Here is a 13570-nt window from a genome sequence, read left to right as displayed (position 1 = left end):
TTACTTCAAAAGTCCCCATGACATTTTTTAAGTCACTGATGTCAAATGGCACATGGGTTTTGGTTGGCATTCATCCGGCTTGGGAGAAAATGGAAGTGTGTGCCTTCTGGGGGCGAAGTCAAACTGTAACATCTCAAATATCCCACTCAAGAGTCTGATCCTATGTAAAAGGAATGTATTCCTTTTCCCAACCGCGGCAGCCAGAATCGTTGTGGCAAAAAATTAGAAAACTGATAAAATACCAGAATTATTAGAATGGAGAATCAAATTTCTTGAATTCGCGGAGATGGCAAAATTAACAGCATCAATTAGAGGCTACTCTAATCAAAAAATTAATAAAGAGTGGGAATGCGTTAAGGAATACATGCAAAAAGTTGGTGCTGGAGCTTCAAAATTAATATGCAAAAGTTTAAAAGGCGCAAGGAGATAGGGCAATAATATATTAAGGATGGAATAACAAATAAAGTGAATAGTGGAGGGACGTACTGGGCTGTGGGGGAGGGAGGTGAAGGGATTAATTGAAACTGTTAAAGATTGGTATAGGATCTAAGAGATTTAAATTTTCATAAAGATTCTATAAGGAAAGCAGAAAGCAGCAAGAAATATCAAGTAAAGGTATCGGAGAGTGTAAATGAAAACATGAGACTTATGGTTTTGTTACATATGATTTTATTTTGGAGTTGTCTGTTTATTTTGGAGTTGTTTGTTGTAAAGAATGTATATAATGTGAATAAAATAATAAAGGATGTGGGGGGGGGAGGAGTCTGATCCTATGAAGTGATCCACTCAGGAGTGATCCACTGTCAGAGGCAGAAACACTTCTGAATACCAGTTGCTGGAAACCACAGGAGGGGAAGGTGCCATTGTGCTTGAGGGCTTCTCACGGGCATCTTGGTGCCACTGTGTGAACAGGGTGTTGGGCTAGATGGGCCATTGGCCTGATCCAGCTCCCTTTGAACTCATTTGGGCTTCTGAGTAAAAGTGTATGGCTGCCTGTGCAAGCCTGCTAGGGTGAATAGCTGCAGTTTTGTGCACACTTACCTGGGAGTAAGTCCTATTGGGTTCAGTGAAGCATATTCCCTAGTAGGTGTGCATGTGAAATCCAGTGCCGTATATACTTTCCCAAACGTAAGCCCCATTGAACACAGACTTTTGAGGTCGGAGTGCAGCCCTAAACACCCTTGCAGCCTGATTCTGTGCATATTTACTCAGAAGCTAACTGAGTTCAATAGAGCTTACTTACTCCAAAGTAAGTCTGCTTAGCGTTGCAGCCCCTACAAGAGAGTAAGTCCTGTTGCCTAGGATTACGCTCCTTCCACTGCAACAGATAAGAAACGTGCATTTGTACTTAAGCTTTTAATACCAGCAATTTTGTCTTCACAGCTTCTTTGAAAAGACCTTGGTTTAAAGTTGGGTTGACGTCCTCTCGACTTTATAGCATGCTGCTCTTTGCCTTGTCCAAAACTGGCTGAGCTACGCTTGTTGCCTTTGAATTAGTTCCATGGGATTTTTTCCCCTGCCGACTTATATTGAATCTGTTCTGTGTGGTATAGTTTGTAACATGCTTCTTTAAAAAGTACGGGTTGGCACTGAATTTTGTGATCGTTCTGTTCTACAGCAAGCCTGGCCTAGCGGTACTCAGCAGATCCTGCTCCCCCCAGCTTGGCAACAGCTGACTGGGGTAGCCGCCCACACCTCAGTCCAGCATGCAACTGTAATTCCGGAGACCATGGCAGGGACCCAGCCCCTGGCAGACTGGAGGTAAACAGGAAGGAAAACTTGTATCTGTCTGTAAGGTACCAACTTCGTGAGAGCCTCAGTATCTGTGATCCCATCTTTATTGCATAATGGCTGCATGAGCTAAGCACATAACTCGCGGGTGCTTGTTTCGTATGCATGGTAGTGAATGGCAGGATGTGGTGCTGTTTATCCAACCTCCTGACAGTGGAGTCGCTGCTGCTTACAGAGAGGGAGAGGGATGCAGTGAGGACGTTGGCACTGTGCAAACACACCAGCAGGAGCTAGTATGTTGTTCTTGCTGGCGTGTTTGCACAGTGTCAACCTCCCTGCCACTTTTCCCTACCACTCTCCCTCCTCTTAACCAACAGTGACTCCACTGCAGGAAGGTCGGCTAAGTGCCACCACCCCACCTTTTGCTACTGTGTATGTATAACATTTTTAATACAAACAGCAGAAGCTGTTTCCCATAAAGAAAACTGCTTTGAAAATTGCAAGATTCACTCCAGGGTCTTCTAGGCCAAAGACTATAACCTTGTGTGAAAAAGTAGTAGATAGGTAGCCGTGTTTATTTATCTTGTGTGAAAAAGTCATCCCTGGTCAAAAAGAATGACTACCTTGAACTCTTCTGATTACTTCCCTACTTTTTGTCCCAGGGAACCGAATGAAAGTTAATTCTACACTAGCCCTTTCTCCCGAAATTTGTTTGCTCTCTTTTTATGTAGCGACCGAGTGACAAACTTGTCGGTTTTGTTTTATTGCAATGTTTTCAGGAGTGTCTTGTATCTCTTCAGGCCAGAGTTTTGGCAGATATTTTTGCAACAATAACACAGGTGTGGCGCCAATCTGCCTGGGCAAGACCTGCAAACAGAAAATGTTTAATTAAAGGCACATGAGCCCTTAAAAGCTTTAGTAGTACTTTGCTTGCCCACCTCTGCTCAACATTGACTATGCCACCACTAGAGTCATATGTCCAGCGTGTTGCCATATTTTGGGAATAATGCTGAGATGTTGGGCATAATTCATTGGAGAGTACAGTATTGGCGTGGTGGAATGTGAAGAGAATGAGTGTATTTTATTGTTTAAGAAAAAGAAAAAGCAATTAGAAGAAATTGGTAATCCTTCATGTGGGTACAGAAACTGACACTGGGGCAGTTAAGATAGGCTATTCAAGACGTTCTTCATCACAAATCCTCCAGCTGCAGTCAGCAAGTTGCCATAAGTTAGGCAGGACCTGCAAAGAGGAAGCTTTTAATTAATGTTGCTGGGGGTCTTTTCTGAGTGGAACTTAACTTGTGAATAGTCATAATAGGAGAATATTAGTACTGTAATGGGCAAGGAAGCTACTGGATAATAATAGTACTATATTAAGAGCTTGAGCAGAACTTCCATTTTAATTACGCTTTCAGCTAACTGCAGAAAAGCAGTGCTTCAGCAGCACTAAAGGTAAGCAACCTAATGTACGTGGTGCTTACTTAGAAAGCTTGTGCATAACAACCTTCAACCTGCTGCTACCTTAACATGCTGTAAGCCAAGTCTTGAATATGGGAATAGATGCAAATGATCAGCTCTCATGGGCTAGGGTCAACATGCACATAAACTCTTAAAAAAAGAAGAAGAAATGAAATGAAAAGGTTATTTCTCACAAGTCACACATTGTGGGATGCATTACTATATTAAACAAACCGTTTAATATAGTTTTGCAGACAAAACATTCAGATTCCTGGCACTGCCTCTCCTACCTGGCACCCAACTGATCTTTGCAAGCGGCTAAGAATAAGGCATTAATAAAAGCCACCGTTTCTCCAGGAGTGCTTCCTGAGCCTCTGTGCTTGTAGCAAAATGACTTCTCAGAAAGAGCAACCGGCAGCAGCCCTTTTATGATCTTTGAGCTTCCTCTTGCTTGCTTCCCCCATTAAATGCTTCTTAAAAGCTGTATAGGGACGACTCTCCTCTGTACGTCGGCACACGCCGCAGAAGCTCTCTGCAGTTTTGTTCTTGGGTCGCTAACTGCTTCCATGGAATCGCGGAGGGAAGTTGATACTTATTTATTGCCCTCTTTGAAGCCTTTGTGCCGAGGCGAATAATGGAAGCTTGCAACTTGCAGCAGGCAGATGGAATTCTGGTGGAGTTCCGCCCCTCCCCTGGTATCCCTCCCACGTTGCTGTCTTCCCTCTGCTCTATCCATTGTCAGAAATAGTCCTTGCCCTTGTAATGCGAGTGCGCATCAAAGGAACTATGGCAGTGCAAGAGGCTGTGTCAGTTGAGCCATCGGGGCAGAACTTTGGGGGAGATGTCCAGGGACCCACGCAGCAGAATGAGCAGGATGGGCCCCATATGCAGCAGGGCTGCCATGCCACATGTTGCAGTAAGTGAAAGAAAGCGTGTTGCTGCCTAAAGAGCCCGTAATTCGCTCCCCATAAGGCTGATTAGAATCTAAACTTACCTACCTGCAGCACTGAGCAGTGCGTCTTACTGAAAAGAATACTAGCCTGTGGCTAAACCTCATGTGAGCCATTGGTCAAGTCAGTACAGTTGTACCTTGGATCCTGAACACCTTGCAAGTCGAGCATTTTGGCTCATGAACGCCGCAAACCCGGAAGTGACTCTTCCGGTTTGCAAACTATTTTTGGAAGCCGAATGTCTGACGGGGCTTCCGCATCTTCTGATTGGCTACAAGAGCTTCCTGCAGCCAATCACCAATTCCTAACTTTTTGGAAGTCAAATGGACTTCCAGAACGGATTCCGTTCGACTTCCAAGGTACGACTGTATTTCTAAAAAAGCCTGATGCCAGCGCTGAAATACCCTACATTGAGCTTTCTGGGATGCTGTTGTGTTTGCCATTCATTCATGAGCATTCTTCTCGAAATGTACAAAACGCCTTTCTCTCCGTTTTTCTCGCAGGAGCACACACGCTCACGGAAGCCACTACAATCCCATCATGCAACAGCCAGCACTTTTAGCAAGTCACGTCACCCTTCCAGCAGCCCAGCCCTTAAACGTGGGTGTCGCTCACGTCATGAGGCAACAGCCAACCAGCACCACCTCCTCTCGGAAGAATAAACAACACCAGTCATCAGCAAGGTAGGCACCGGAAAGGGGGGGGGATGATATAAAGTAGGGAGATTTTCTGTCCGCCGCACTGCCTTGTGGTTAAGGTGAGAGACTAGGTCAGGGTGGGAGACCTGGGGTCCTCCAGATGTTGCTGCGACTCCTAACTCCCATCAGTTCCAGCCAGGATGATCAATGGTCAGGATTGGTTGAGGTTGTAGTCCGGCAACATCTGGAGGGACACAGATTCCCTTTCCCTGGACTAGATCAGGAATGGGGCTTCTGACCCTCCTAAATCCATCTGCTTCCTCTTACCTCAGTAAAGGCACCCCGCATACCACCCTGCTGCACATCAGGCTGCCTTTACCAAAACATGGAAATTAATGTGATGTGGGAACGTGGATGAGTGGGCGTTATTAATTTGCTCTTGTTTTCATTATGTGTTTGTGTGTGTGTGTGTGTGTGTGTGTTTTTCACCTTGCATTTTTGTGTTGTGCACCTGGAATCTATGGATGGAGGGCAGTATACAAATAAAATTAAGAGGTGGCGCTGCCCTGGAACGACCCTTTAGGCTGCTGTAATTCTTATTTATGGACGAAGCAATAGGTCTGAGAGGGAATTGTCAAAGGCTGCAAAGTAAATTCGTGGATTTGCAAAAAATAATTTATTTATTTTTAATTTTAAAAACCAGCTTGCTCAGTAGGACCTCAAGGTTTGCAGATGTAGGGAAAATATTGGTGGGGGGGTGAACAGGGTGTAAAAAACAAAACCCAAGGAGCCCAATGGACTAGGCATGGTCAGTAGCCCCAGAATGCTTAGACTCTGTTGTTGGGGGGAGGGACATGGGGGCAAGGCAGAAGAGAATGGAGTGCAAAGGAAGATGGTGTGGTGTCTGGGAAGAACACTGAAGAGGAGCAGCCTGCCCCTAGGTATTTTGTTTCAGATCCCACTTGCTTCAGTTACATTTTCTGATGTGCCACCTTTTTTGGAATGGCCGCAGAGGGAGAGGGGACTGACAAGAGTGCAAATGGTGCATCAGCAGTTCCTTCCCTCTGGCTTAGAATTTCTCTGATGGGACTTGAGTATTAAGTATTAGCATACTCCACACGCACTGCAGAAGGTTCTGCTCTGTTTCCCATGAGGAAGTTTGAAAGCCACTCCAACAGAAGCCTATGCAATTGGACCTGTTTAAACCCATTAAAGTGATGTCTTGGCAAAATAGGAGAATATTGAACCACTTTTAAAGGCCTGTTATTTCTGCTTCAGCGAATGAGTGTGCACGCGCGTGTGTATACACATATGCACAGACATGGACACACAGAGAGCAGATCAAGTTAAATAAATATAGACAGTGTGATGGCAGAGGATGCCTTATGCCTTATGTTTGAGATGATCATATCATTCATAAGAAGCAGACAAGTCACTGGATTATACAAACTACCGCAGATTAATGACTCTTGGAAGTTACCAGTATCTTGCAATTTCAAGGGTATTCTGCTAATGATCTCTAATTATTTCTTTTCCTTTCTCTCCTTGTTTAAACTGGGGATATAAAGCTACTAGGGGCACAGGTGGCTCTGTGGTCTAAACCACTGAGCCTCTTGGGCTTGCTGGTCGGAAGGTTGGCAGTTTGAATCCGCACTATGGAATGAGCTCCTGTTGCTCTGTCCCAGCTTCTGCCAACCTAGCAGTTTGAAAGCACGCCAGTGCAAGTAGATAAATAGGTGCTGCTGCGGCAGGAAGGTAAATGGCCCTTTGTGCCAGAAGCGGTTTAGTCATGCTGGCCACGTGACCCAGAAAGCTGTCTGTGGACAAATGCCGGCTCCCTTGGCCTGAAAGCGAGACGAGCGCTGCACCCCGTAGTCGTCTTTGACTGGCCTTAACCATCCAGGGGTCCTTTACCTTTACCTTACCTTGCTACTATGAATAGGCTTCTGAGAAGATGGGATTTTAGTGACATTGCAACAAACAGAAGCCATTACCCACACTATGAAATACCCCCTGGATACCTTCAGTCTTATATGTGGGGAAAGGAGATCATTCACCCAGTTAACACGTCCATTCCTATTCTGATTGCTTTGTGGCATGACACCATTTTGCTGTGCACTTCCCCTCTCCTCTAATTTTAAAAAAAGAAAGATAAAATAAAATGTGAGTATATGAAAACACTGCAGTCTCACTGCATCAAGACTGGCTTGCCTCAATTTCAAAATTGTGCCCCCTTCTATTATAGATGAAATACCACGATTGCCAGTGAATACTCTGTCTCTGTCTTTATATGTTTGGCCTATGTTTTTTGACTGAATGAGTGAGAAATGTCTCAGTTTTTCCTCGGTCCCAGTCTATAACAGGGATAGTGAACCTCTAGTATCCCCAGCCAGCACAGCCAGTGGCCAAGGATGATAGAGGTTGTAGTCCAGGTGTGAGGACCCTTTGGCCCTCCAGATGTTGCGTAACTGTAATTCCCATCATTCCTAGCAAGAGTGGCCAATGACCAGGGGAAAGGTGGGAGTTGCTGTCCAACGACAGTTGAAGAGTCACAGGTTCCTCATCCCTGTTCTATGGCTTCTATAGCTTCTTTGGGAGGAAGGGTAGGAATGGATATTTAATCAATCAATAAATATGTCTGCCCATTCCCTGAGGTCCAGTAATGAACCTTGCTTCAGGTTTCGTTACCATCAGAGATGTGATTGTTTTCTACTATTAATAGTCTATGCTATGTGCAAATGCAGCCTGTATCTTATTTCTGCTGTTGCATTTATTGGATTATTATATAGATTGTGTGCTTTTAACATACTTGTTTACAGTGCTTATGATTTTATTGCTTTGGGAACTCCTTGTTGGAATGTGGATTATAAACACTTAACATTAAATTAATGCATTAAGTTGTGCTTGCAACAGGTGACTGCTGGGTGCAAGGATAATACCTTAGACTGGAAGAGTGGCTGTTGTTATTTCCCACAATGCAAAATCTGTAAAAGGAGAAATTATGAGAGAGTTGGCCAGTTCCCTTAGTTTGGCTCTCTGCACTGCAAAACATAAGCCAGGTTCTGCCCTGTGACACAGCAGATATAACTGCATGGGCGAAATGTCTGGGCACGTATTAAAACCACTCCCAAGACTGAATCAAACTCCTCCCAAGTGGGTGTTGAGGCACATTGTCATGGCAGATGTTTGAGCCATTTGCATGACTACACTGTGCCTCTTTTGTGGGTGGAATTTAATCGACGTATCTGTCAAAACATTGCTTTTAATGAACACTAAAATCCCTCTTAATAGCATGGGAAAGAGAGGAGTTGAAATGGATCTGCACTTTGCAGAACACAGAAGTGTGCGTTTCTGCTCTGCCCTGGCCAAGGCCAGAGGACCTGTAATGAATTTACAGCCAGTCCCTGTCTCCGTACAAATCGGCTGCTTTAAATCCTTCTCCTTTCTCTGCTGCCCTTGTTTCGTTTACTTTGGGTGCATTCCAGCCTTCTGTGCCCACGTGAAATGGAGAGCAGAGGCTGCAAAGGCCTGGTTAGTTAATGAAAAGGGGAACATGCTCTCTAGCACATTTCAGGCTACCAAAACACCCCCCTTCCTACATATCTGTAGTGTTTACACAGGGAAGTGGGAGAGGAGACCAGGCCCCTGCAGACTGTGCGATTCCCGCGGCCTCCACTTTGCATTATTGTAACCCAATGAGTGATATGCTTCTTTTGAGAGAAGAATGCTCTATATTTCTCATTGGTATTCAACAAGCACCATGAATGCTACTGTGCAGTCATTTGTTATGCAAAGGACTCGGTGCAGTGTGATATGTCCATAATTCCCTCCCTTTGATACATTCCAGCTACTCCCTTTGTTCACTCTCAGACCGAACTGAAAATTCAAACAAAGCCTGGCTGCAGAGTGTTTCCTCTAGAACCAAAACTTGACTTGCTTTGAACACTTGTAATGTTTTGCTGTTAGAGGGACCAGTAACAACAATAATAACAGTAATGCCTGGGATCTCTGCCCTATGCAACTGTGAGCAATTGCCAGTATCATCATCATCATTTCTTAAATTTATATACCCCCCCCCTTCATCCGAAAATCACAGAGTGGTTCGCAACATAGAAATACAAGAAGAGAACACAAAATAAATAATAAAACAAACACAAAACAATACAGTGGTACCTCTGGTTACGTACTTAATTCGTTCCGGAGGTCCATTCTTAACCTGAAACTGTTCTTAACCTGAAGCACCACTTTAGCTAATGGGGCCTCCCGCTGCTGCTGTGCCGCTGCCACGCAATTTCTGTTCTCATCCTGAAGCAGAGTTCTTAACCCGAGGTACTGTTTCTGGGTTAGCGGAGTCTGCAACCTGAAGCGTATGTAACCCGAGGTACCACTGTAACTTCCCTCCCACAAACACATTTAAAAAGCCGTAGAATGTTAATCAGCCAAATGCTTGGTTTAAGAGAACTGTTTCCCCTGGCGCCTAAAGAAGTATAAGGAATGCGCCAGACGAAACTTCCTGGGGAGAGCATCCCACAAGCGGGGACTCACTGCAGAAGAGGCCCGTTCTCCTGTTGCCATTCTCCAGACCTCCTATGGAGGAGGCACGTGAAGAAGGGCCTCAGAGGATGATCTTGGGGTCCCTGTAGGTTCATATGGAGAGAGGAGGTCCTCGAGGTATTGCAGCCCTTAGCCCTTTTAGGATTTTTAGGTCAAAACCACCACTTTGAGTTGACGTAATATGCTCAAACTCTCATGCCCTGGTGAGCAGCCAGGCTGCTGAATTCTACACCACCTGAAGCTTCCGAACTTCAGAGGCAGCCCTATGTATATAATGCATTGCAGTAATCTAACCTAGAGGTTACCAGAACAGAGTTAAGTTATCCCTGTCCAGATAAGCGCACAGCTGGGCCACCAGCTGAAGTGGATGAAAAGCACTCCATGCCACTGAGGCCACCTGAGCCTCAGGTGACAGCAAAGGATCCAGAAGAACCCTAAAGCTACATGCCCACTCCTTCAGAGAGAGTGTAATACCACCAAGAGCAGGCAATCTGCCATCCTTCCGATCCACCCACAAACAGTGCCTATGTCTTATCTGGACTGAATTTCAGTTTGCTGTCTCTCATCCAGTCCATTACCCAGGCAAGATGACAGTCCAGCACATCCACTGCCTCGCCTGCAGATGCAACATGAGCTGGGTGGGTCAGTGGCCTAACTCTGTATATAGAGATTTCTGTGTTTCCTATGCACGGAACTGTGCTGTGAGGAAATGTACATAACCTAGGAGTGGAGAAAAGATGTTGCAGCGGTGGAACTGTGTGCATGTAAATGTCTCTTTGTCTCTCTTCAGAAATATATCCAACTTCGAGGTGTCCTCGTCTCAGACGATCAGCTCCCCACAGCGGTCTAAGCGAGTAAAGGAGAACACCCCCCCTCGCTGCGCCATGGTTCACAACAGCCCTGCCTGCAGCACCTCTGTCACCTGTGGGTGGGGTGATGGGGCTTCCAGTACCACACGGGAGCGGCAACGGCAGACGATTGTCATCCCCGACACACCCAGCCCTGCCGTCAGCGTTATCACGATCAGCAGTGACACAGACGAGGAGGAGGAGCAGAAACATGCACCCACCAGGTGAGGAGGTGTAGGGCCTGTTTGCTGGAGCATGGGTACATTGTCCTCACACATGGGGACACCTGAATGTGCAGGCATGTGCAAGAGAGAGGAAGTGAGAGGTTTAGAACTCTGGTCCGTCAGACCATGGCTACATTAACATCACTCACTGGAATCAATTTAAACGGCCATTTAAAGTGCTTTTGGGACATGGGTGGCGCTGTGGGTTAAACCACAGAGCCTAGGGCTTGCCGATCGGAATGTTGGCGGTTTGAATCCCGGCGACGGGATGAGCTCCCGTTGCTCGGTCCCTGCTCCTGCCAACCTAGCAGTTTGAAAGCACTTCAAAGTGCAAGTAGATAAATAGGTACCGCTCCAGCAGGAAAGTAAACGGCATTTCCGTGTGCTGCCCTGGTTCACCTGAAGCGGCTTAGTCATGCTGGCCACATGACCCGGAAGCTGTACGCCGGCTCCCTTTGCCAATAAAGCGAGATGAGCGCCACAACCCCAGAGTCGGTCACGACTGGACCTAATGGTCAGGGGTCCCTTTACCTTTACTTTTAAAGTGCTTTCAACAGTCATGGCTTCTCCCAGAAAATTCTGGGAGCTGTAGTTCTTTGAGCATCCCGAGAGCTCTTAGGCAGCCCCAGAGCTACAATTCCCAGAGTTGTTTAACAAGCAGTCACTCTGCACAGGGAACTCTTTAAGAATTGTAGCTCTTAATATTGTTTTAAAGGTGGAAATTTTCACAGTTAGACAGGGCTCCTGCTGGACCCAGAGCAAATTCACTGGTGTGTGCTAGGTGTGAAAGGCCCATGATTTTCCTGCTCTTTACTATACCTTACAAAACACATTTCATAGGTTAACCATACATCTAGTGAAACATGTCAAATGCTAGAACTATTTTTTTTTACTTTTTAAATTTAATGTGTAGGGTTTTTCACTCCACTGTTCAGCCAAAAAGGCTCCCAGATCTGCTTACAGTTATTAGCAATAAAATGGGCTCTATGCTCAGATTAACCATCTAAAAAACATGACACAAAAGGAAAAGGGATTAGGAGGGAAGACAGGGGGAATGAAAGTCAGACACTAGTTCTTAGCCAACTCAGGCATTTACAAGCATGGGCCTAGCCAGGATTTTTGTTAGGGGGCAGAACCTCAGTTAGCTATGGATTTTTATTGATTTTGAGGGGGTCAACTGCCCCACCCTGCCCCACCTTGGCTGTGCCCATGTTTACAAGGACTTTATAACTTCCCTATGAGGTGGGAAGATAGCTCCCTGCAGTTTCTCCGGCTGCTGGATGGGGCCAGGGTAATTTCCCTCTTGTCGTGATGTTCTTCCTGGGAGAAGAAATTCACATTTTCATAGCAAAATGGGAAAAGGCACTAAATGCAATAGAAATTGGTGGCCAAGATTAATTCTGTAAAGAATGAGTTGAGATTAAATGTCTTGATCTTGTTCCATGCATTGGGGCTCCCCTACACACAGGTGCTCCCCTATCCAACACTGCCTCCCCATTCATTTCAATGGAACATGCCAACCTTGAGTATCTATTCTTTCTATGTGTTCTGGTCAATGTTGGGTAGTGGCTAAAGTAGTTTGGACTTGGAGCAAGAAGACCTGAGTTCAAAACTGACTGTCTCTCAGTCTAACCTGCCTCACAGGGTCGTTGTGAGAGTTAGCATGGTGGGGGATTCATGGAGGAAGGATGAAATAAAATGTGAAATACTAATAAACAACAAATGCGGAATTGGATTCGATGAAATTCTCATGCGTCCAATTCATATTCATAACAACACAACACAAGTCACTGGATTAGTGCAATGATGCATTGCATTTTATAAGGCAGTGGTTTCTGTGTGTGTCTCTAATTGGTTACAGATAGTCCTCTGTTTCATGCATTTGGGGTGCCTCAGAATCATGATGTATGAACAACCAGCCATGTTATGGAAAGTTCCATTAGTCTGAAAGTTCCATTATTCTGAAAAAAACTAACACTCTGAAACCCTAATTATTTATGTTCAGTAAACATTTAGCTATGTCAGCATTCTGAAGGCTCCACAGTTTAGGTTAGGCTGTGTATGCATAGAGGCAATGCACAGTGCTGCTTGGTGGCTGTGAAACCTATTCAGAGATAATTGGGGATTAGCTCTTTCTCTCCCCACACCCCCCTCCCCAATTTGCTCCAGAAATAACCCAAAGTCACTGTATTAATATCCTGGACATACTTTGAGTGCCTGGAAAATTAATTCAGTCTCCAGATGGGATCCAGATCAGGCCTTTAGGCCCTGGCTTGCAACAATGTCAAGCATGCCAAACATCGCTACAGGGACAGGAAAATCTTAATTTTGGGTTTCATAATGCCGATGCTCATATGGCTATGTTTGTTCCATATCAAAAACAATCTATTATAAATAAGGATGCAGACAAATGCCACGCAATATGGGAAGAATTTCTCACATTGAAATAACAACGTGAATGCACAATATCTAGTCCTTTTCCAAGATTTTCTGAATGCAGAGTCTTTTCTTGGATGGCAACCCTAAAGTGTAGGGTTTTATTAGGAAGTAAGCCCCATTGAATTTAGTGGGACACACTTCCATCTAAGCAGGCACAGAATCAAGCTGTAAATGAAAATGGCCCAGTTCACAAGTTATGGTAAAGCATAATTAATGCTTTACTGTAAACGTGAAGATTGATCCTGCTTTGCTGCTCCCCAGTGTGATCCCTAGCTTAGTCTTATGTCTGAAGTGGAGTTCATTGTTTGTTTCACTCAGGCAAACCATGGTTGTTAAGCCAAGAACAAACCGTGGCTTCGGGCCTTGGTTTTGTTGAAGTGAATTAACCCATGACCCCCAGTTTGCATGAAATGCTAAGTGAGGGGTGGTGGTTTGTTGCTCCCACCTGCACTCAGGGAGGAGCAAAACAAGAGTTATCTGCACGTGCATGGTAAACCATGGTTTACTGTGACATAAGAATGAGATACATGGAGCATTTTTATAAGGTTAAGAAAAATGACTTCTTTGCTAACAGTGCAACCCAATCATATTTATTTGAAGTAAATCCCATTATAGTCAGTACAGTTTATTCCCAGCTAAGTGTGCACCAGATTATATGTACACTTACTTGTGAATAGGTCCATTGAACACATTGGAACTTGCTCCAAACTAAACATATAGGATTGTGC

General features: G+C 45.0%; 1 protein-coding gene across 4 annotated transcripts in view; it reads left to right on the top strand.

Annotated features, from left to right (window-relative positions):
- Nucleotides 1–13570, top strand: part of HIPK2 (homeodomain interacting protein kinase 2) — a 178489-nt gene that overhangs the window by 146538 nt on the left and 18381 nt on the right. For all 4 annotated transcript variants that reach the window (XM_081212221.1, XM_081212222.1, XM_081212223.1 and 1 more), the window contains exons 10-12: nucleotides 1619–1761; nucleotides 4643–4822; nucleotides 10122–10403. In XM_081212221.1, the coding sequence (XP_081068347.1) occupies nucleotides 1619–1761; nucleotides 4643–4822; nucleotides 10122–10403 (605 nt within the window). The remainder of the gene's footprint in view (nucleotides 1–1618; nucleotides 1762–4642; nucleotides 4823–10121; nucleotides 10404–13570) is intronic.

The sequence above is a fragment of the Podarcis bocagei genome (genome assembly GCF_964188305.1).
Source record: "Podarcis bocagei genome assembly, chromosome: 10".
Taxonomy (NCBI): domain Eukaryota; kingdom Metazoa; phylum Chordata; class Lepidosauria; order Squamata; family Lacertidae; genus Podarcis; species Podarcis bocagei.
The sequence above is the reverse complement of the archived record's forward strand: the minus strand, read 5'-3'. Positions and strand labels throughout refer to the sequence as shown.